The sequence below is a fragment of the Drosophila mojavensis genome, unplaced genomic scaffold, assembly GCF_018153725.1.
Source record: "Drosophila mojavensis isolate 15081-1352.22 unplaced genomic scaffold, ASM1815372v1 contig_36, whole genome shotgun sequence".
Taxonomy (NCBI): Eukaryota; Metazoa; Arthropoda; class Insecta; order Diptera; family Drosophilidae; genus Drosophila; species Drosophila mojavensis.
In genome coordinates this window covers 14,397,119-14,422,230 of record NW_025318858.1, presented here as the reverse complement: position 1 = coordinate 14,422,230, position 25,112 = coordinate 14,397,119, and the positions used below count along the sequence as shown (strand labels likewise).

Genomic DNA, 25,112 nt, shown 5'->3' with positions numbered 1-25,112 from the left:
GGATAATTAATGTGGGGTATATTGGTTGTGTGCTTTGGTTTGTCTGCATTAATCAGCATTAATCTTTTGTTCCATTAGTGTAGGAACGTTCTATTCTGAGAAACTATTAAGCAATGGAGATAAAAGATTTTTTTTTACCACCGATAACGCGCTATCGATCAAGAATTTAATTCGATTAGTTGAAATGGAAAACCTTTTCTTGATACTTGACTAATGCCTTTCAGATTGAATATACACTGATTGAATATATTATATTCCTTCTATACCATATTCATCATAAAATTTTTGATCTCATGTGTTAAATAATGGGAGCTCGTATCTAACAATCTTGTATTAATTTAAATATATGAAATTTAGTTGAATATTGTTTTTATATGTTTCTTTTTGAGCTTGATATTTTAGATCATACCTTTGGGATCATTTAAACACGAACTAACCACGGTTTATAATATGACCTGTATTTATTTTATTCAATTTGCTATATTTATTATTCCTACATAAAGTGAGGGTATCACCTAGCCTTCTACTCCCCCTCCGTGCAAACTTTTACTTATTCTTTTTTTTTTTTTTTTTTGTCTTCATCTCTGTGAACTGTCAAAGTCAAAAGCATTTTGTGCTGATAAAAATCGATATACGGCAGTCTAGTCGCCCGTAGAGCTCAGGGGCAGCCGTTGCCCAACCCGTTGCACATTCCTAGCGCAGACGATTCTCGGTCAACAGCAACAACTTCAGTTCAGTAATACCCCCTTTGGCGCCCTCCCCTCAAGAGCTTTGGAATGCCATTTGTGCTTTATGCTCTTTTTCAGGGGCTTGTCAAATTGTAAAAAGAAAAATTATATGTATCTCTAGGCATGCAGTTGGCAATATGTCATGGCTAAATGATACGACCAAAGGTTGTGCCAGCCTTCGAGACTTGTATAGACATACTACATACATACGTAATTAGATTATGACTCGAGTAAATGGCTTTGACAGACTGAATTGGAAAGGTGGTTCAAATGGGGGCGTTTACCGTAGTGCCTAGGGCTTGTGGTTTTTTATTTATTTATTTATTTTTTATATAAATGAATTACTCGTAATACATTGAGTATGAGGAAATATAGTACGGATAAGTTTCTGAAGTAAAGATAAAATTAAGAATTAAAAAAAAAAATGAATAAGTTTTGATCTGCAATTTTATACTTGTTTTATTTATTTATTTATTGTTGGATAACTTGTAAAAATCTCTAAGAGATTGTTATAGCATAACTAAGTCTCTGAAATAAAGCTACGCAATATTTAATATTCAACAACAAAATAAATTAGAGTTTTGGTATTTAAATACTAGTTTGTCTTTAATCATTCAGTCAAGCTAAACTGTTAATACATTCAACAACCAAAATTCATAAGTTAAATTTAGCTATGGAAAAGGCCAGCGACCGTTACATTTAGCACTTCCGCACTAATCAATGGCTCCCACTTCGTTTAACAAGGTACAGTTCTAGCTGAAAGTACGTTTATGTGTACATTTGTGCATATCTATGTATGTATGTGTGTGCGTCTATACTTATAACCAGAAACGAGCCATCATCAAATCGCTTGGCTGCATTTGTCGGATCCCAAGTACAAACATACACTCTCATACACGTTAATACATACAAATGGGTAAATTTCCCTAAAAAAAATATACACACATACATATACAATTACAACAACGCCTGACCACTTCACGCTCTTGGCTCTCTGCCCCTCTCACGATATTTCATTAGCACGCTCTCTGCTTGGTCAGCATTTCGGGCTGCCTGCTAACACTTGCTCTCTATCTCTCTCTCTCGCATTATGACCTCTCTGCACCCACACAACTTTAACTACGAGAATTATTCTTGATTGCTGACTTGCTTGCTCGCTCGCCGCGCAACTCACGGAGCGTCGCTCTTGATATACAAATTTTTGTTTATTTTCTTTTGTGCTGCTCTCACTCGCACACGCCGCCCCCTCTGCTGTTGTTGCTGCTGAGTTTTTTTGTTCTTTCCTTCGTCGCATGGCTTTGCGCTCTCCGCTCTTTACAACGTCGACATCGGCAACGACAACGACAACGCGCAACGACTCACCCGCGCCTTCGTTGCCCGCGCATGTGTTGCGTCTTTAATGTATATATATGTGTGTGTGCTTATGAACAGTTTGACTGCCCTGCTTCGTTTCGCTGTTGCCGCCGTCGTCGTCGTCGCTACGTCTTCTTCGTGGTTGCTTCGTCGTCGTGGTCTCTCGTTGTTGTTGTATACAAGGTCGTTTGCGTACAAATTTCAACATTATTTGAAGGTCGTCCTTTGCCCATTCTGCGCTCGCGGTCGCTCTCGCTCTCTTGCTTGCGTGTGTGCTGGCTCTCGCTCTCTCTCTCTCTCTGTCAGTTGCCGGTTGGCGTCTTGGTCGCTGCGTTTGCTGGGTTGTTGTACCGGCTAAACAAAAGATTCCTATTAGCCTTTGGTGTGGTCGACGTCAGCTGCACTCAATTTATTCCACATTTGCACTTAACAGTAATATGCCAAAAAGTGAAAAGCATTTGTCCAGCCCCCCTCCGCACCTACTCCCAGGAGTGTCATTAGCAATGCCCTTTATAGTTGAACTCGTTTAGCCGCGCCCTTCTCTCATAGCCAACAAACGTTTTCAGCTGCCGGCCGAGCGTTCGTTCGGTTTTGGGTTAATGTACCTTAAATTTTATTATAATATTCCATCGGCTTTTTCGCTTCTTTCGCTTTAAGGTCGTTGACATTTTTCGTCGACTGGCGCTATTGTTCTGCTGCTTGCTTTAAGCTATTGTTCGTGTTCGCCGCTGATAACAAGCGGCACCGATATACGTTGGACAGTGTAATAACTGTCTCTTTGAATGTGTGCGTGTCGTGTGTATAGTACACATGTCGCGGTTCCAATTAGCATAACTCGCCTCTGCCTCAGACTCATGCAGAGGCCAAGGTCGTCGTCGGTTTGAGTGGGGAGCAGGCAGCGTTCGTTGAAAATCTCTATTGAATGATGATCTCTATATGAGTAATAATAATAATTCGCATAGTAACGAAATGTGTATGCAAACGCACGTGGAACATGGCTACCAAGAGTGAAAGAGATAGCATATAATATATGTAGCTAGACACTCTCTATATTGAATCTCTCTTTGATGTTAACAAAACTGTCTTTTATGTACAGCTCACCAATTGTGATTCATGTATGGAGCTTTGGCTTGAAAAGGGTTTACAAAATGCTTTAATTGCTATCGGAGCCTCATTCAGGTTTTCATTTTGCACCAAAAGGTTTTTGTTTTTGCAGACTATAAATTTTAAATGAGTTGATTTTTGTATTAACCTATTTCAGCATTCTGAATGGGTAAAACTGTTTATAACTATGGAAAAGGCAAAGTTTAAATTTTATGTATGCAGAGGTATAAAACCTGCTGGATATTGATCGATTGAACGACCGATACATTGATGATGAACACAACGCTCTACATATAATAAAATGTATAAGAATGGGGAAGCAAAAACTGTAGTTCTGCTACATAATGTAATATGAGATCTTATAAAGAATTTTAGCAATTTTCAGCCGTAACTGTGAAAGTTAATAGGAAACATTTTTGAATAACCTACTTAGCTTATTTAAGATAGATTTACTGGCTTTTCTTTGAGTTTAAACTTTATTCATAGCTCAATTTATTAATAGAGTATATGAAAACATATAAACATATTTTTAATAGATAACCGGAGGATACCGAATTTTTCAATGATGTTTTTTTCAATTTTTTTAATGATATGTTTTATTATTTTATTATAAATATAAAATATGTAATATATGAAATATAAAATATAATATATAAAATATAAAATGTAAAATATAAAATATGAAATAAAAAATATCAAATATAAAAATAAAATATAACAAAAATATAAAAATACAATTAATAAATAAATACAATTTGGTAAAGAATGTAAAATATCAAAAATAAAATTATATAAAATCAATTGAGTGGAATATCATTAATATTATTATTACATATCTTATTTTATAAATATTATACTCTATAGTTTTTCCTTTAATAATCACAAATATTTATGCTTAAATATTGCTCTTTTGCAGATTTACAACACAATGGAAGTGCACCAACGACATCTTTCCAATTTCTACAAATTGCACAAGTAAAAGCAGCTTAAGAGTTTACGGTAATTAAGTACTCGATTAAGGATTCCCATTGAGTCATCAAGGATGCCCAATATGTCGAGCATTAAGACGGAGCAAAGCGTTTCTCCAGGTGCCAGCGGCAGCTATCAGCTGCCCGTTAACATGTCCACGCCCACTGGGCGTCACAATGTCTCCGTGACGAACATCAAGTGTGAGCTGGACGAGCTGCCCACGCCGAATGGGAATCTGGTGCCGGTCATAGCCAACTACAATAATCATAATCACAATCATAGTAATCACAATAATCACAACAATCACAATCATGGCCTGCGCATACCGCTGGGAGGAGGCGGCGGCGAGCACAACAAGGAGGAGGACGAATCCGATTCGGAAGCGGAGCTGGCCAACATTGAGAATCTGAAGGTGCGTAGACGTGCGGCCGACAAGAATGGACCGCGTCCCATGTCCTGGGAGGGCGAGCTGAGCGACGCCGAGACGAACGGCCAGGAGGCGCCCGACGAGGAGCTCATGGAAACGGAGACGGTGGTGAAGAGTGAGTCGGGCAGTGCTGCCGGGGGCGTTGCCACGACCATGCTGCAGCCGATCAAGACGGAGCTGGAGCACATTGCCGGCGAGATGCAGCAGCAACAGCAACAGCTGCAGGAGCAACAACAGCTACAGCAGCATCAGCAGCAGCAGCAACTCCAACAGCAACTGCAGAGCCACAAGCAGCAGCAGAGCTACAAGCTGAAGCTGGCGCCCACCCAAAGTGATCCGATTAATCTGAAATATGAACCAGTTGCCACATCCAATTCGACAACGTCGCTCTGCGATCGCAGCAAGTCGAGCAGCGGCGGCCACTTGCCGCTGCTGCCGGCCAATCCCAGTCCCGATTCTGCCATACATTCCGTCTACACGCACAGCAGTCCGTCGCAGTCGCCGCTGACGTCCCGGCACGCCCCCTACACGCCGTCGCTGAGCCGGAATAACAGCGATGCGTCGCACAGCAGCTGCTACAGCTACAGCTCCGAGTTCAGTCCCACCCACTCGCCGATTCAGGCGCGTCATGCGCCGCCCGCCGGCTCCGCCCTGTTCCCGGGTCATGCCAATGGCGGCGTCGGCTCTGGCGCACTGCATCATCATAGCGTGCTGTATCCGCCATTGAATGTGGATGCTGCCGCAGCGGCGGCGGCAGCGGCTGCCGCGCAGGAGGCGCAAAATCTCAGCATGGATGGCAACAGCAGCAGCAGCAGCGCCCTGGATTCCTCGGCCACGCTGCCAGCTTCCCCTGCGGGCATCTCGAGGCAACAGCTCATCAATTCGCCCTGTCCGATTTGCGGGGATAAGATCAGCGGCTTCCACTACGGCATCTTCTCCTGCGAGTCGTGCAAGGGCTTCTTCAAGCGCACCGTCCAGAATCGCAAGAACTATGTTTGCGTTCGCGGCGGCCCCTGCCAGGTGAGCATCTCCACGCGCAAGAAGTGCCCGGCCTGCCGGTTCGAGAAGTGCCTGCAGAAGGGCATGAAGCTGGAGGCCATACGCGAGGATCGCACACGCGGCGGTCGCTCCACCTATCAATGCTCCTACACGCTGCCCAACTCGATGCTCAGTCCGCTCTTGAGTCCAGATCAGGCGGCCGCCGCAGCAGCAGCTGCTGCCGTCGTCAGTCAGCAACAGCAGCAACAGCAACAGCAGCAGCAGCAACAGAGATTGCAGCAGCATCATCATCAACAGCAGCAACAGCAACACCAACAACATCATCAACAACAACAGCAGCAGCATCATCATCAACAACAACAACAACAACACCCACATAATCCGCTCAATGGCTATGGCAGTGGGTCCAATTCGCTGCCAGCCAGTCCCAGTCTCGGCGCATCCATCAAGACGGAGCAAACAGATTCGCTCTGTCATCATGCATCGTCGCGAGCCTCAAGCATTCCAGCCCTGCTGCAGGTGAGTGTACATTGAATGAGATCAAATTTTAGATGTAATCCTGTTATAAAGTAGTGATTAACAAACAAATATGTTTAGATATATACTATATTACTATATATTAAATTTCTATATATTGTGTCACTATACTATACTATACTGTACTATATATGAAATTATATACAATAGAATCCGATTATAAGGTAGCTCAATATATCCGGAAAATGCAATAACCATATAAATTTGCGTATATAAGTTGGTCTGGAGACCAGAATTTTCGTCGCTCTACAAATTCTACTGTATATTATTAAACAAGTGTTCTGATACCTTTAGTGTCTATCTAATATACTTTTACATGCATAAAATATGTATGTAGAAATGGATTATTATTGAAAATAATTATATAAAATTAACAAATATCATTAGAGGGAGTTTCAATGAGAGATATATTCCAACCAACTAGAGTTGGTGGAAAACCTTGAATTATTTTTGTTATCCAGTTAGGTTCTGGAATTCCTTGGCAATGTCTTAGACTATTTCCTCAGTTGTTTCCATCTAGTTACCATAAATCTCTTTGAAATCTCACTAAGTTTATTGGACCGTCTTGCTTTTATCTTAATCGTCGAAAAATGCCTTGATTAAGAAAGGATTAAGCGAACAGAGAGATAGAGAGTGACTGATTATGGAGAGTGAGTACAGGGAAAGCGATCACAGAAACTGACCTCAGGGCGGCCGATTACAGGCAGTGTGACGTTCCCACTCTTACAATACCAAGTTATAATAATAATTAATTCTGCGAGATACTTCACTAGTTTTTCACAACTTCACTGCCAGAGACTAAACAACTTCTTGTATATATTTTCTTCAATATAATTAGGTTTATTTCTAGACTCTCTAATAGTCGATCAGTCTGCTCATTCAATTTGATATGATCTTTTAATAGTTTAGAAGTAACAACATATTGATAGGGATTAAAATTACTCATTATCTAGGAGTATAGTAGGTGTAATAACATAAAGAGCTTATACAATTAGCCGAAGATTTTTGTCATTTTCCTTACCAGGACAGTTAAAGGAAGAGCAAAAATATTAATTATTGGCTATATATTCCTGTTAGATTTTCTAGTTCCTTAGAGTTTCTTTACAAGGTCAACTCGAAACTTTAAAGATCAGTTCTAGATTGACGAAATCGCTGCTTTGGTACTCCCCACAGACTAGATAGAAATGAATCTATTCCCATTTTACTTTTCGATATAGTTTATTCTTTTACACAAATTCCACGCTAATAGCTTGGTTTTCCCTCTACCCTCCCACTAGGAAATCATGGATGTTGAACATCTCTGGCAATATACCGATGCGGAATTGGCGCGCATCAATCAGCCGCTGTCCTCGTCGGCTGGCGGCTCCTCGTCGAGCGGCACGGGTGGCGGTTCAAGTTCCGCCGGACAGCACACAGCCAACGCACAACAGGTGACCAATCCACTGCTGGCCAGTGCGGGTCTCTCGTCCAATGGCGAGAACGCCAATCCCGATCTGATTGCCCATCTCTGCAACGTGGCGGATCATCGGCTCTACAAGATCGTCAAATGGTGCAAGAGTTTGCCGCTCTTCAAGAACATCTCGGTGAGTATCATTTTGTAATATTAGTGGAAAACCATTTGTATAATCTCTTATCTGAATTGCCTTTCAGATCGACGATCAGATTTGCCTGCTCATCAATTCGTGGTGTGAACTGCTGCTCTTCTCCTGCTGTTTTCGTTCCATTGACACGCCGGGCGAGATCAAGATGTCGCAGGGCCGCAAGATAACGCTGGCGCAGGCCAAAACAAATGGCTTACAGGTGGGCTAAGATGAAGTGTGGCTGGCCCTAATTATGTTAGTGGAACAACCAGTTGGGCTTCGGTTGGGCTAGAATGTATTTTTGTCAACATCTATAGAGTCTTGATTGACTTCGCCTTATATTTATGTGTGTTAGCTAGTAGCTCAAAAATATAGCTCCGTTGAATGAATTTAGATGAGCCAGATCTCTTGATCAATGCATCTGACTTTCTGCTGATTTATGAACATGTTTAACAACTTTGACTTGGAGTGGAGTAAACATTTTCGTACAGGAATTTTAGTATTTCCAAAATTTTTTGCTAACTCTTGTCTAAAGACATTAGAAGAGAAATAGAAATAGCGAAACTTATGTTCACATACTTTAATAGAGAGATTTACAAATGGTCAAGAAAAATGAAAATATGTGAGCTACAAAGAAAGTTATTTCATTTATATATTTGTATATATGTAATTAAATTGTAAATTAAAATATTTATTAATTATTTATTTATTTAAATTTATTTTATTTATTTATTTATTCACTTAAAAGATTATAGATAGATAGATAGCTTTAAAAGTGGTCTAGCTGATAAAATTTATAAATAGCCATAAATTTGGCATATTTGCAATTTCATCTAGCATATACTCAAGTTCATATAGTGGTTGTAGCATATCATTGATATTGGCATGATATTTTACAGCCAATAGTCTGCTATTCCAGCTTTTATTGTATAATTTTAACCTGTTTTAGCCTACTTTTATCCACAATCCAATTGAATATGGAGCTTAACAGAGGAAGCAGCTTAACTATTCAAATCCTATACCAGCACAAAACTCACTCTTATAAAATACTCTTATACGGTTTGTTTGCAGGCCTGCATTGAGCGCATGCTGAATCTGACGGATCATTTGAGACGCCTGCGCGTTGATCGTTATGAATATGTTGCCATGAAGGTGATTGTGCTGCTGCAGTCCGGTAAGTATGCGCCTCTAGTTGTGCCAAAAAAGAGCTATTACTAATAGTTGCAAATTATATTTTATTATCTAGATACCACGGAGTTGCACGAGGCGGTCAAGGTGCGCGAGTGCCAGGAGAAGGCGCTGCAGGCTCTGCAGGCGTACACGCTGGCCCATTATCCGGATACGCCGTCCAAGTTTGGGGAGCTGCTGCTGCGCATACCCGATCTGCAGCGCACGTGTCAGGTGAGTGCATAGGAATGAAAATGTCTAAGAAATACACCAACTCTAACGCCATCTCCCTCTCTGGATTTCTCTTTGTCTAACTGCAGCTGGGCAAGGAGATGCTGACGATCAAGACGCGCGACGGTGCAGATTTCAATTTGCTGATGGAGCTGCTGCGCGGGGAGCATTGACAAATGCTATATAGGACCATGGAACGCTATCGATGCCGCAGCCGGGCTTAAGGCAGATGGAAGAGAAAGAAAAAACAACAAGAACGACAGCAAGAGAAAGAAAATGAAACAAGTTTTATATAATTTAGTAGTATTAGTATATCTATGCATAGTGTTAAGTGCTCTATGTGTAAGCTCTGAAAACATGTGCCTAAACGATGAACCCATTGCCAAAGCAACAACAACAACTGCAACAAGCAGAATGACAACGTGAGCAACAGCAACGAAATTTTGAGAATCAAAAACTGATAGGACTTAAAAATGAAATGAAAAGGGAAAACATTTTTATAGGCAGCCAAATTTTTAAAATCATTTTTATATATATACATAAAATTATGTATATATGTATATACAATTATGTGCTCCAGGTGTTGCATTTGATGTTGTTGTTGTTGCTGTTGTTGTGTTGGCAGAGTTTATTAGAATTATATAAAGTTTTTGCTATATATACATAAAATTATATATATATGTATATAAATATATATATAAACGGATTATGTATAGTAACTAAAGCACACATGGAAAATGAAAAGACTTAGAAATTTATTTAACTTTAATATTAAAAGAAAAGAAAGAAAAACAAAAACAAAACAAGCAAAATCAAATTTTCATTTTTAGTTCAAGTAAATGTTTTTTATATGCATATATATGTATATTATATGAAATCGAAGGAAAAATCTAAGAATATTAATAACACAAATGCCAAAACCGAAATTGGTTTACAAGAGAACTGCTAGATTTTCCAACTAAATATATACATATGTACATATATATAACTGTAACGTGAACGAGATAAAAATCCATTTTTAAATGTTGTAGCATTTAGTTTTAGTGCAATTTCACACATGTCTACTTATATATCGATATATCTATATATGTATATGTATATAGTATATATGTATATCTCACAGTGCAGATGAAACTGAAAAGTAAACTCGATTGAAATTGCCGCCGCGTGGCATAAACTATTCCAGTGATGCTATTTGTTGCATAAAAAACATAAACAAACTACATAAATCAAATTTATACTTTTTTGTCATTACAACAACAAGAACAACAACAACACACACAGCTATATGAATATTTGTAACTGTAACTGTATGCGTATTTAAATTGTATTTTGTATTCTTTGATTAATGTTTACATATGCATATATATATATATGTAAATATGTATATGTATGCGTGTATATTTTGTTTTATTGTAATTCTACTTAATAGCTGAAGCAAATCCTGTAACAGGATTTAAAACATTTACCGATTACATACAGTTATTTCTATATAGTATATATATATATTTTTTGTCAAGGCATAAAGAAAACCTAGATTCGATATAGCCAGCATAATGTCTATATATATTTATGTGTATGTGTGTACGTTAACTATATATAAACAAAACAAAAAGAAAACAAGAAAAAAAAAAAACGAAAACAACTTCCAACCCCACCAGCAAACAAAACGTAACGATAAAAACAATTCCAATAATTTAAATGAGAAAAACAATGAACATTAATGAAAATAGTTAAGGCCAGGTGAGGTATTCCTCAATATTCACGATCTTTTCTATATATACATGTATGTACTAAATATGTGTATACTATATAAGCTGTGATTCAAGCAATGTTGAGATTAAGTATTCGCTATCACAGTAAAAACACACGCACACACACAAAATCAAAATTAAATTGTTTATTTGATAGACTAACTAACCATTGTCCATTAAAATAGTAAAGGGAAACAAAAACTCGGCTGCTACCTGGCCCCACAAACTTAAATCTAAACTTAAATGCAAATAGTTAAATGTTAATTTAATGCAACAAGCTCATAACTAAATATCAATATACAATATACCATAGTTAAATGCAATTGTAAACTGATAATCAAATCAAAATTAATTTATAGTTATCCTATCTTACGATCCTCCTCGCCTTCTCCAACTCCTCCCATAACAACAACAACAACAAATCGAAAATTGTAGCAGCGAACAAGCATTCAAAAAACAAAAATAATTTTGTAAACGAAAAACGAAAAGTCTTGAAACCCTTTTTGCAACTTGTGCTTAGATTTTACTATTTAAGCTCCTCGCTTAAATAGTTAAAGTTGCACTAAAACAAAAAAAGATGTAAGAAAATTAATTTACTTGTAATTATCAAAATTATTTAAGCTCTAGCTTAATTCTTGTGCTTGTCATTTGCGCTCGGTGCTACGTTTTTCCTCTACTCATCCATAGTAAATATTTAATTTCATTTTTTTGATAAGTGTAATAACGGAAATTCAAATGACAAAAAAAATGACAAAAAAAAAACAACAACAATTAAATCAATTTAATTGTCAATGCAATATTTTGTAATAAACTTTTTTTCAAAAAAAAAAAAATCGACATATAAAAAAAATTGTATTTTCTTTAAATTCAAATGTTGGTTATTCGTTAATTATATTTTATATAATATATTATTAGTTGTATTTTTCAGATTTAAAGGTAATGTACTGGAGTGTCGAAAAATTCGAAGAGAGAAAAATTTCTATGTATACTAGATGAAGAGGGTGTCATAGATTTGAATGAAAGGAAAATCAAATATTTATTATTTTAATGTATTTGTTCTTCTTTTTTATTATTTTAAAGTTTTTTATTAGATTTTTGTTATTTTTAAAATATTTTTTTTTTGTTCTATTCAGGGAGATTTCTTTATGAAAAGGTAACATTTTTTTTTTAAAGAAAAACAAAAGTAAATAAATTTAATAAATTAAATAATGAAAATATTTACTATATATTTGACAAGTTTTTAATTTATTTTATATTTGTAATTTTTTGATATTTATTTATTTATTATTATTATTATTTTTTTCTCATTTATTGAAATCATATTTTCATTCAAATCTATTTCATTCAGCTGATTTTCACACTTTAGCTACTATTACTTATAAATAAATTAATCGAGCTGGAGCAGACGGGGCGGTCATTTTTGCAAATTGAAAGCTAGGATGAATGATAGAGGATATATTAGGGGGATTTCTGTATGGATCACATCTCTCTACTTACCCGAGTACTGGCTGAGATTACAGCTGGTTGTCTTGTTAACGAAATCGCCTGACTGCGGATCGGAGTCACCATCGATGGGCATTTCATAAGGAGCACCGGAGCAAGGCATCAGAGCACAGGGCATAGGGCAGGGCATAGAGCAAGGCATAGAGCAAGGCATCTGACAGGGCATTCGACATTGCATTTGACAGGGCATCTGGCAGGGCATCTGGCAGGGCATTCGACAGGGCATCTGACAGGGCATTGGGCAGGGCATCTGACAGGGCATTGGGCAGAGCATAGGACCGGGCACAGGGCAAGGCGCGGCACAGGCATAGCTACACGGCATGCTAGGCCCAATCTGAGTTGCAGAGCTCGCACATGGATGCGTCGCATAGCTGCTCGGTTCGGGCATCATCGTGCAGGGCGGCGAAACACAATAACTGAAGTAGGGAAGTACACGAAATTAATTTAATTAAGAAAAAAATAACAATCTTAGACTTACCTTATGGGCGGTGTATGGTTCATGCAGTTGCTGCAGGTGGTGCAGGCGTTGCAGCTGGTGTTATTGCCGCAGGTGTCGCACTTGGGAAAGTGGTTGAATGAGTTGCCCGGGGCATTGACGGGCTTATAGTCTGTTGAGTAAACGGTCTGATCCTGCAGCTCCTGAGGAGCAGCATTGCTGTCGTTGTTGGAGCCACCGCTCCTGCTCATGCCAGCAGCTGGCCCCGGTCCTTGGCCTGCCCCCTGAGCCATGCCGAAGCCTAGACAGGGCGGCGAGGGGCTGGTCAGACAGTTGGGATGGCACTGATTTTGCTTAGCTAGCACCTGCTTTATGAATCCCTCAATGTCGATGCAGTTGCTGTTGCCGGCTTGAGGCATCTGCGCATAGTTTGGACTGCTCGGAGCCGGGTAAGAGGGCTGGCAGGGGGGCGTATAGGAGGATTGATAGGCAGTCGGACAGGAGGGCTGATAGGAGGGCTGCGGCGGGAAGAAAGGTGGCGGCGCACAGGTGGGCGGCTGACAGGAGGGCGGCGGCTGATAGGTGGGCGACGGCTGATAGGTGGGCGGGGAATTATAGTAAGGCTGCGACGGCTGGCTGTACATGGTTCGCAGATCAGCTGCGGGTGGGCTACCGCTCATGTTCCTCATGTTGGGGCCCATCGGATCCATGTGGCCGGCTGCACTGATGCCACTCACCTGCTCTGCGCTCTGGGGGAAGGCGTAGCTCTCCGTGGCGTGCATTTCACAGGCGCAGCCAGGACACTTGCCGAGGGAACTATCGCCCGATCTCTTCGACTGGGCATGCTCCATCTCGGAAGCTTCGCTGTGCTCCTGGCTAAAGCTATTCGCATCTGTCGTCTGCTCTTTGCATTCGCACTCCATTTGGCTCGAATTGGTTTCGGATGCATTGTAACTGGGCTTGCTATAGATCATGGATGCATTCGGGTACGTCTCCGATTGATATCTGTTGGAGTTGTCGTTGTAGGATCCGGCTACGTGGCGTTTCTGCTCCTGCTGCTGTTGCTGTGGCTGTGGCTGTGGCTGCTGATACATTGCTGGCGCTTGGTATTGCACATAATTGTAGTCCATGCCAGGAAACGTCTGAGATTGAGATTGCATGTACCTGAAATATTCATCCTCTGGCATTGGATTTTGATAGGAGCCCAAAGCGCTGGACTGACTAAAGTGATTAGCATTACTAAGAGACATATCCATGCCCATGCCCATTCCCATATCCATTCCCATACCCATTCCTATATTATTTCCCATACTATTTCCCATTTTTGAAGCAGTCTCTAGATCCATTCCTAATGCCATGGGCAATCCCATCTGCTGGGCATAGTATTCCGTTGCGCCAATCTGATCCGTTCCTCCAATTTTTTGCTTTGTATTTCCACAGCTCATCGATCGCAATTGATTTCTTATGTTCGAATAATCTATGATAGACATTTTTAATCCATGGATCTCTCATTTCTTGTCTCTGATCTGTCATCTCTAGTCTCTCATCTCTGATCTCAGCCTCTCTCTCTCTCTCTCTCTCTTTATTTTTCTCTCTTACAAATCAAAACCTTTCAATATCTAACTCACAGAAAGTCACTCGATATTGCTTCTCAATCTATATATCTCTCTCACACTGTCACTGCCATATCTTAATTTGTTTATAAATCAATATCTTTCTCACTATCGCTCTCTCACTCTCCCTTTCTCTCTCGCTCTCTTTTCGGTTTGTCTAAGATCTTCTACTTACGTTGGTATTGGTTGCCTTCTGAACTTTTTGGACTACATTTCTCATCGAATCCCTTTTCAATTTCACCAGAATGCATACGGAAAGAAGATCTATAAGAATAAAAGTCCAAAAGTTAATCAACCACTTTAATAAGCTCGAATTAAGTTTGCCATACGATTTTTCTTCTTCGGACACCACTGGAGTTTCTGTTGCGTATCCCGTAATCTTCTGTGCATTTACCGATGTGGAGGAATCGCCTTCTGGTTTCTTTGTACTTACTGATGACGAAGAATCGTCAGTTTTCACTGCGTTTACCGAAGTTGAGGAAAACTCTATAGACTTATCTGCTTTAACTTTTTCATTTTCTACAGTTCTATCCTCTTTACTGTCCTCGTCAGAGCTCTCACTCTTAGTTTCCTTCAAGGTGGTCGTAGATGAGGTGCTTTGATCGAGCTCAATTGTGGCTGGTATATAGGTCTTATAGATCTCATCGATACTCTCAATGGCATCCAATCGAATTGCGTTCTCCTCTCGCTGGGCCGAGCTTAACGATGTTACATCAATGATATCCATAGTGAAATACCAGCACCAACCGAATCGCTCGACAGATCAACCCAACCCTCAACTCTTTGGCTCACCCATAACAAGAGCACCACAGAGTAAATATACCCGAAATTTTGATAGGTGCTTTGACAGTATTTTCCCTTTAGAACTTGCTGTAAATATTTTTAACCGTTCAATGGATTCAATAAAAGTTTTTCAATCTATTCGGCTACTATGATCTTATTGTTTGAAAAAATATTAATAATAGTTTATAATATATCGCAATTTATCAGGATTTCTTTTTAAATTGACTTATTAGTTTGTTTTATTTTAATATAATAGTATATGAATATATGAAATAATTCAAAAACAATATTTTGTAATCATAATTTATATAAAATATAATTATAAAATAATTAAAAACTTTATTAGGTATCTTATATTATTATGATTAATAGTTTGTGCTATTTAAATATATTTAAATAGCTATAAATATTTTAAAAGTTTTTTATTCTAAAATTCAAAATTATTAATTATATAAAACGTTTGTTTCTATATTTTTGAAGTTAACTATAATTATTTATAGTATAATATGAATTTTGTACCTATTATGTGTCATTTAATTTTTGTATTATTATTTCCAAGCACTTTTAAAGTATATATTTATACGCTTATAGGGTTGCTTTTGTTCCGTTTGGTATTTTCTATAAGCAGACAAAAATTTAATTTCCGCCATGGCACGCGCTTTCTTACGAGGGGGTAGTTGAGGTAGGCGGTAGGTTGTGGGATGGGATGCGTCATATTTTATTCTTTAAATTTCCTTTAACTGCCAAGCCCTCGTGCTCACGCACACACGCGCACAGACACCGTCGTCACACACGTGTGGTAAGTGTGAAGCTCTTCGTCCTTTCGCTGTTTTCTTTTTATTATACCCTGGCAAAGGGTCTTATAATTTTATTAGGCAGCATGCAACCCATAAGACATCAAATTTTTATATCAAATAATATATTTTTATTGCTATTCAAGAGTTTGGCAAGATGGAGACCGAATGCCTGTTGCATGTTTATTAGGCAACTGGATTTTTGGCGGTACGAATATACGTGATAGTAAATTCCTGGAGATGTAAAAATTTGAATACCAAGAAATTCAAATGAATAAAAATACTAAATTATAAACCGAATTTTAAAGCAAAAGAACTTGACTTCTAGAAAAGTTTCTTACTGAAAAGTTGATAGAATTGTTTGCATAAGTAAATTCTTACATAACTATTTAAAAAACAGAACGCCTTTAATATAAAAGAATAAACACATCTGAAAATATTCAAAATATTTTTTTTTTACTTTTGTTTTTTTTTTTTTAATTTTCTTTATTTATTTTTTTAATTAGTGAGAAATAGTTTTATATTAAATATATATCTCAAACACAGAGGAAAATTCCAAATTTCAGATATACGATAGGTTTCAATTAATAAATGCAATGGAGATGATTTAAAAGAATAGTTTGTAAATAACTATTCGTAAATAACGATGTCTGCAAATCAATTTGGTGCTCGGAGAAAAAAGTCGAAGCGCAACCGCTTGCGCTGTTCCTTTTCCTTCAATGAGTTCCTCCACGATCGGATAGAAAGGAAGCAAAATGTCATATGTGTATGTATTGATGTGTGTGCGAGGGCTGTGTTCGCGTACGTGTGCTTGTGAAGAGCGCTTGCAAAGCAAACTTTGAATACATTCAAACACACATATATATGTATGTATGTGTTTGCCTACTTACTTATTCTCTCCCTCCCTATTACTATTTCATTAAATAAATGATTAGTATTTTTATATACTTTACCAAAATTAATCTTACTATAATACTTGTTAGGATATCCAATATTCGTTGGGCCAATTGATTATTCACCTTTGTTGGTCTACCGTTGGCTCTTTTAATTGCGCACAGGTGTGTGCGTATGCGTTTAATTGAATTTCCTGAATTTGAGATTAATTTTTGAGCATCAGCTGCTGCTTATTCTTATCTAATTTTTTATGCAGTTGAAATTTAACGTAAATTAGATAACGAAACCTGTTGAAGAGTTGAGAAGCAGTCTAAAAGCAGTCTAAAGTCGAAATCGCAATATTTCATGCCTGTTTGCACCTGTCCAAGCAAGCGCATCTCCAATTGGCTAACAAAACATTTGTTGGCCAGGCAACCAGTCATCATTATCGGCAGCAGCTTGGCAAGAAATTTGCATGCCATTGGTTACTTTGGCATGCGATTGAAATGTTAAGTTGCAAAAGAAAAACTGACTGATTGATCGCTTGATTGATTGCCAAGCAGTTGCAGGACGAGCCGTTGATGCTGAGCAGCAGGTGAAGTGAGGTATTGTGGATTAATAATATATCTTCCAGTTGCTCCGGTTGCTGCTGCATGCTATTATGTGCAATTTAGACACTCAGGAATTTAAAGCCAGTTTAATTGATGCTGTGATTGCTGGATTTTTAAACGTTTTCTTTGTTCACCATTTTTTACGTTGAGTGCGGGACGAAAACGTGTTGTCCAGCTAAAAGTGGAAAAGCTAAGGCAACCTTAAGTTAAATAAAACAAAACCTTTACCTTAATATAAAATTTCTATGAACATTTTCGAGTTTAAATTTACGCGCCTTTACAAATAAGTTAAAATGTCTGGCAGCACAGCTGTTAACAGCTGCATAAATTCCAATTGAAAACAAGCACTTGCCATTAATAGTTTACACGAATGCTGACTAAAAGATAGTATTAAATTAATAAATATGTATGCTTCTGTTGCTTTCTATAAATATTGTAAAAAAAACTTCTTATGTTTTCAGGCACTTTTAAAATCAAAATATAAACAACTATTTAACAGCCCCGCTAAGCTGTTAAGATTCACAGTGTAAATAGCTTAACAGTGGTGCTAAAAAATCCCAAGTCATGAAATACCGAATGTATCAACAGCTGTTAATGCAACATGCGCTAGCTAACAGACCGATGTTAAACAGTCTGTAAAGAAATTTCCAATCGTGCGGGTGGCTACGCGCGTGCCAATCAGAACACTAAACAATAAATTGGGACCTAACAATGAGATTTTCGCAAAATAACACTTAAATCGTAAACAAGAAATATACAAAAAATTCAATATAAAAATAACAACATAGCGTGTTAGGCAGTGTGAGTGCAAGGTGTGTACAATATGTAAAAATTAAATGCTAAATGCTAAACACACAGAGTCAAATGCAGAAAGGCGAATCGCAATCACAGCAATAAAAACAAGTGTAACACACAATATTAATGTACGAGGCGTGCGGTCTGCCAGCGTAATAGTGTGTGTGTGAGTGTATTAGAGTTTGTTTGCGTGCGTGTAGATGTGTGCGTCACCTAAATAAACCAATTGTAATTGGTGAGAAGAGAGCAAGAAGCGTTTTTTGTAGATGCGGCCAAAAATCAGCTGTCTGTTTTATGCGTGTGTGTGTTCCTGTGTGTGTTTGACTGCATTTGGAATTGCGGTTGTGTGCATGTGCTTTGGCGTGTATGCTTCTGTGTCTTTATGTGTATGCGTGTGTAGGCCTATGCTAGGCGTTTGCTGTTGTTGTTGTTATTTGGTGTTAAATTTTGAAGCCTGCGTTCGTTTCTTTTTCTTTCGCCTACATATTCTGCGCTTATCTACTTTTTCAAAGCCAAAGCCAGAGCCACAAAACTTGTTTCGTTATTTAGTTGCCAATGGTGGTTGTTGTTGTTGTTGTTGTTGCTGTGGCTGTTATTGTTGTTGTGCGACGCGTCACGCCTTTTGTGTTTTTAATCGCGCAATTCATTCATGAGATCCACAGCAGCAGCAGCAGTAGCCGTAACAACAACAAAAACGACAGCAACAGCAATGGCAGCAACAAGAGGGGCGATCGTCTGCTCAATTTAGGCCGCGCGTTTTCAAATTTCTTTTATTTTCACCCAAAAAAAATTGAGAAAGATAAAAAAGAAGAAGAAGGAAGCAAATATATCGAACAAAAGCAAAATCAAAAGAAATCAAATTTCAAGCTTGTCACAGCGTCAGCAGCAGCAGCAGCAACAACAAAAAATAACAGTGACAAAAAGCAAAAGCAACAACAGCTATTGCATTTGTTGCTGTTGTTTTTGTTTTATTGGTGAATGTGAATGTTTGTAATGTAAGGTTTTGTATATTTTGAAAAGTATTTTTAAACATTTGGTGTTTTATTTTTTGATTTTCTTTCCGTTTGTTATTCGACTCATTGCACTTTTTCCGTTTGCTATTGTTGTTGTTAATTTGGCGTTTGGCATTTGCCTCTTTACAGTTATTTTTAAAGTTTTGATATCGCTTTTGCTGACCGGCTTTTTATCACATTATATACACATGTCGAATAACTGCAACAATAACAACAAGCGGAAAAACAACAGTTACTAAAACTACCGTTTGTTGCTTGCCCACGCATACATGAACCTGTTATATTGGTTACTGTTAAACAATACCCTGTAGCAGGACATTGTAGGAAGGGTATTTAGGGATGATTTTGATTGTGTAATAGGCGGATGATAAGGTCAAAAATTTAAATAATTATAATTAAAATTTAATTTAAATTTAAAGATATCTATTTATTTAAATTCTTAAAAATAAATAGTTAATAGTTAAATCTCAAAGTAAAATAATTACAAGGCGGGTAAATGGAGCTGACTTAAAATAACTACTTTTTTTGTTCAAAAATACCCTGGCATATGAATGCTAGATGGGTATATATGTGTGATGGTTATAATAAATTGTATAATTATTTTTTACACTTTTAGATTTTATATAGATGAGAATTTTTAAAGATTTTTGATTGTTATATTAACATTCAGTAATTAGATTTTTGTTTAAGAATATTATATAAAAAAAAAAAAAATTATTCAAATGCAGTCGGCTCTTTAAATCTCATATACAGTTATTTTACTTCATTATCTCTATAGGCTACAAATTATTTTGATACTCTAAATGTACGAAAGCTCGACCTACTCTGACCGACTTTTGTTTTGTATTTTTAGTGGTGTATATACATAGATATATTTATTAAACTGGTTTTTTACATTTGTGTTTTTTGTTTCTATATCGAATCTATGCCAGCATAATTAAAACCGGAATCCATTGACAATGGGAATTCCGGGCGTAATAGGTTTGTTTTGGATATCAATAAAATGTTAATTGGAAATTCAAAGTGTTTTGGTTAATTGTGACCCATTCAATTTTCCAGTTTAAATATCAATGCATCAATATAACATATAAATGTAAATATTTGATTGATACTGCTAATAATATTTGATAAATAGTGAAAACTGTTTCATTTAGTGCTGTTCTTTAATATATTAAATTGCCAACAAACATTCAGTTTAACGTTATTGCAATTTCGAAAATTCAAATTTTTGGACTTGCCTTTTATGGAACTGAGTTCGTAAGTCTAATTCTGTTCTTATCAATTTCGTTTCATTAGGACCTTATTTTTAATGAATTCTAATAATCAATATAATTTATTTAAATAGAACATAAATAATAGTTTATTTGTTTATATGATGTTATTTATATCAAATATATATTATATATATTCTTTTATTTATTAAATAAGTTCTATTTCAAATACACATACCTGCATGAAATTAATTGTTTCATCAAAATAATTACTGTATTTCATTTATCAACATTCAATTAATTCTTTTTATAAATTCCCTTTTAAATTTGTTAATTTCCACATATTATGATTTCATTAATTACTCAATCATTTAATTTCCATTTGATATGAGGAACGTTTTCCGTGAGCCACATTCTCACAAATTAAGCAAATTGATTTCGTTTTAATAAGCTAATTAGTAACTCGTAAAAACAACATAAAACGTGTCCGTCTGCCATTTAAATTGTCAAAAAAAAAACATATTTGTTGAATGGCCAAAAAATAATAATTTATGCTCGAAGCTGTTAAAAATAGGAAAATAGGAGAACATTTTCTCAGCGGACTAAAAAGAAAAAACAAGAGAAAGAGAAAGATAGAGAGAGAGATTGAGGGTGTCGCTATATAAACATGAAAACAATTTAGATGTGCTCGTTTTTATATCGTGTTGGCAGTAAATCATATTTTTGAGTATTTTGTTAAGTTTAGTTTTTCAATGTTTTTTAAAGACGTTTAACTGATTTAGAGTCCATAAAAAATGAAAACATATTTCCAATTGTTTTTATGAAGTGTTCTGAATTGGGTTATAACACTTCTTCTAACTTTGTATCCATCAAGTATTTCCTTGGCATTTAAGTTTTAATAAATATGTGACATATACTATATACCAAATATCTCTATGCTCAAGATAAAAATCAAAAGATTTTTGAAAGGCTGTGTTCATTACAAAATGAACGCTAATCCATGGCGCATTTATTTTCAGTTAGTTGCGAGTAAGCTTGCTTATCTGTAAGGGTTTTTGCTCACAGCAAAGTTTACGCTAACATTATTTTCGTTATCAAGTGGCTTTGACGTTTATCGCATATTTGCTTGGCAAACACTACCTCAGTCAGATGCTAAGAAAGAGGCTTTTCCCACTAAGAGATAGAGTCGCGCCGATAAGCTGTCGCAGTTTCAGTTTCAGTTTCAGCTGACGCCCAAACGATTTGATACGTAATGGCGCACTGCAGTAGCTGTTTAATAAGCGTAAGATAAGCTTGACACATATATTTACACTTGTACGGCGATAAAAAAAAAAAAAAAAAAGAAGAAGAAGAAAATATAAGTCTCAACGGAAGTGAGTAGAATTTGCGATTAGCAATAGCTAAAGATGCTGATTAAAAAGCATAAAAATATATAAGTACTTACTTGAATAGAGTTATGGGGTTTGTGGAATGTTAATTGATATAGTCTTGTATGTTCTACATAATTTTCCTATTATTCTATTATTTTTTTTTTTTAACTATAATTGCAAATTTACTAAATGAAAAGCAGAAGGTTATTATTAGAAATTAGTATTTGTATTATTCTTTATTTTATTTTATTATATATTCATGCCTTTATCTTTGGTATAATTAATATTTATATTTAATTAAATTTAACAATTTCCTATATGCTGTATTTAACAAATAAATCTAGGCTTGAAGCTTAGTGCTTTTTTAATAGTTTTTAAATATAAACCGATATTTCAGTATTTACTTAATACAACAATTTAAGTGTAATCATTTTTATTGTACTGAAAATTTATTTTTGCTTTCAAGCGCATTCTAATGCATATTTCGAATTACAAAAAAATCCAAACAGGATTATCTAAGATTCTAAATATAAGAAAAAACACGAAAAAAAAACTAAAAGATTAATTACCTAAAAGAACGGTGTGAATATAAGATTAGAAAATACCAAGTTTTTTTATTTTATACATTTACTTTTGATTATCTGTAGTCAATAACACCTGAGCAATTTCTTAGTCCTATCATCGTTCTTAAGCAGGTTTTAGTCCAGCACTTACAGCTAATGACTTTTTGAAATTCATTAATATTTGATTAGATACTGTGAGTGATTTGTTGATGAAGTTCTTTCTATTTGTTGGGTTAAATTTGTTGATGAAGTGTTTTTTCTGTTTAAATACAATTTAGTGTTAGGCTAAATGCAAATATCAGAATATTCTTTGTTAATTTAAAAATCTAATAATACCTCTCTCTTTAATCATTGTTAAACAAAGTGTTGGAAGATGTGTGCATTAATGTTTAAAAGCTTAAAATCAACTGAATTATTAATTGCCCAACTGCAGCGACTTCAGAGGCGCATAATTAATTAAGCACTCCAACCACCAATCGATGGGGCAAAGTAACACATTCAGTCCCCTGACCCACAGAGCAAAAGTGGTTTGGGCCGCTTTTAAAGACTGTTTGGTTGGTATAAGTTGCTAGCATGCATATGCTATATATGTTCACATATACTGGATAGGGGAATACATATATTTTGTGTTTACACGCAATTCGTTTGGCAGCAAGCGTCATGGCAACAAAAACAACAGCTAAATATGTATTCAATGGGGGCACGTGCGTTGTCTGTCAGGGTTCAGCGGGTTAACATTTGTTGTTTCTTTTTTCTTTATGAAGCTGTCTGCAAATTTAAAATGCCGCATTAATTTCAATTTCTGCTTAATATTGTATTTAGTATTTTTTTTTTTGTTTCTTTTACATTTTTAAATAATAATTTTTTTTTAATTAAAAATGGGGTTTGGTATACAAATATTTTTATTCAATTTCTGGATTTATCATTAAAATTTTGTATACTTCTTTTATTTACACTTTTAAATAACTTATTATTACATATATTTTTTTAAACGTGCTTTTAGCAAAAAAAAAAAAAAAAAAATGTTAAACGATCGTGAGACTCGAAGTTTGAAATTGGAATGACTGTGAGTCAATTAAATAATAAAGTTCAATGTATTCACTAGGGAATCCGAAATCAAATTAAAAAAATAAATACATTTGTATTGATAGGTAATTTTTATTTTATAATTTTATTTGCTGAGTATGAGCATGATAAGATTAGGAAACATAATACACCCATCCGTCTGGGAATGCTTTCTAGCTCTTCTTCTTGCTCCTTTAACTCGTTATTAATTGAGCCAATCGATTTTCTGTGCTAATTGCGTAAACTTTTTGATTTCCTGCATACAAATTTTTTAACCACTCAAAAAGTTTGATGTTCACCCGTTTCCCTTGATAATGAACTTTAGCCGTAATTAATGCGCGTCATTACCAAAAAACTCAATCAAGCGATAGCGACCCAACTCACGTACTTGTACTCGGCCATATCCGCCGACTAAACCCCATTCAAGGTAACTGACCTTGGCCCAAATTATTTGCAGTCCATATTTAAAAGAAGTGAACACAATACACTTTACACTTGAATTAATCAGAAACTCGACCTTAAATGTAAGCCAAGCCCATTTCACAGACGTCTCGAATCAGCTGTCAGCCAGCTTTAGTCGCCATCGCAAGCTCAGTGGGGGAAGGGGGAAGTGAAATGGGCGGGGGTGGGGTGGGAGGACTGGTTTGGTACCCTTATGACAACATGCTTCCCTTGCTTGGTGTTATTTTACACTTTTGTGGTTAACCGCAAATAAGCATTTTGTGCATTTTGTTTTTTTGGTTTTTCTTTCATACCCCTCACTCTCTATCTATCTCTCTCTCTCTCTCCTCTGTCGATGGAGTCATACCATCTCTTTCGTTTTCCATTTGCCCAACTCAAAGTTGGCCATTTGTAAAAGTTGAACTCGGGTTCGTGTTGGCGAAAAATGACTGTTTAGCTGGCTTACTCGTCCTGCTTGCTTGGTCATCAATAGAATTTCAGTTTTCCTTTTTCTTTTCATTTTCCCTTATTTGTTCGCTTTTTGGCAAGGCAAATTTTCACAGTTAGCTGCGTTTTTACGACATTCCCATGATTTTGTGCTTACGTCTCAATGCGCTGAAAGTGCAATGATTTATTTATTTACTTTTTTTCTTTATTTATTTATTTTTATGAAAAGCGTTGCTATTGACAATATGCCCTTAAGATATCAAATAACGGCAGCGTGAATATATACTTCTAACGTATATATTATGCTGGAATGTTAAAGCACTGTCTAGTGATAAGACTTCTTTCAATTGTTTTAGGAAACGAAAAATGTCCTATATATATATATATATATGTACATAATTTTTATTAGTCATTGATGTTATCATAAACTTTTGTTTATCTGCTAGTCATTTTAGTATAATTTCCCTCATTCTTATCAAAGTGTTTGTCTTCATTTGTTGGGCTAGGTATTATTTTATGGCAAGATATCAAATATCATAAAACTTAAAGATTAAGAAAAGTCTGTTAGAAACTTATCATTAAATCGAAAAGTTTCTTAGTCATTTTTGTCATTTTTGTTTATGTCAATTATTTGATTTTTGTATCTGATACTAAATAATTTAAATGTTTTTTCCGCTTATTATATTTGTCTATCAAATCTATATATAGTTAATTAAATGCAAAATATTCAAAGCTAAATGATATG

The 25,112-nt window shown here is 36.3% G+C and overlaps 3 protein-coding genes across 6 annotated transcripts in view; 2 read left to right on the top strand and 1 right to left on the bottom strand.

Moving 5' to 3' along the window:
• Nucleotides 1-9,497, top strand: part of LOC6576786 (nuclear hormone receptor FTZ-F1 beta) — a 30,444-nt gene extending 20,947 nt beyond the window's left edge. Inside the window, exons 2-8 of the mRNA XM_002002736.4 lie at nt 4,102-5,836; nt 5,960-6,099; nt 7,395-7,700; nt 7,768-7,917; nt 8,769-8,871; nt 8,944-9,098; nt 9,185-9,497. Coding sequence (XP_002002772.2) covers nt 4,228-5,836; nt 5,960-6,099; nt 7,395-7,700; nt 7,768-7,917; nt 8,769-8,871; nt 8,944-9,098; nt 9,185-9,268 — 2,547 coding nt within the window. The 5' untranslated portion in view covers nt 4,102-4,227 and the 3' untranslated portion in view covers nt 9,269-9,497. The remainder of the gene's footprint in view (nt 1-4,101; nt 5,837-5,959; nt 6,100-7,394; nt 7,701-7,767; nt 7,918-8,768; nt 8,872-8,943; nt 9,099-9,184) is intronic.
• Nucleotides 9,498-12,143: 2,646 nt separating this feature from the next.
• On the bottom strand, nt 12,144-15,293 carry LOC6576785 (keratinocyte proline-rich protein). The gene is made up of 5 exons (XM_002002735.4): nt 14,731-15,293; nt 14,577-14,665; nt 12,831-14,265; nt 12,347-12,768; nt 12,144-12,283 (listed from the first exon to the last, which is right to left on the bottom strand). The coding sequence occupies exons 1-5, from the start codon at nt 15,126-15,128 to the stop codon at nt 12,264-12,266; spliced, it is 2,364 nt and encodes a 787-aa protein (XP_002002771.2). The 5' UTR covers nt 15,129-15,293; the 3' UTR covers nt 12,144-12,263.
• Nucleotides 15,294-18,096: 2,803 nt separating this feature from the next.
• Nucleotides 18,097-25,112, top strand: part of LOC6576783 (beta-1,4-glucuronyltransferase 1) — a 78,306-nt gene continuing 71,290 nt past the window's right edge. For 2 of the 4 annotated variants that reach the window (XM_044008563.1, XM_044008562.1), the window contains exons 1-2: nt 18,097-18,274; nt 20,330-20,527. The gene's annotated coding sequence lies outside the window, so the exon portion shown is untranslated. The remainder of the gene's footprint in view (nt 18,275-20,329; nt 20,528-25,112) is intronic. The other 2 variants (XM_015165375.3, XM_015165372.3) reach the window with 1 other exon arrangement.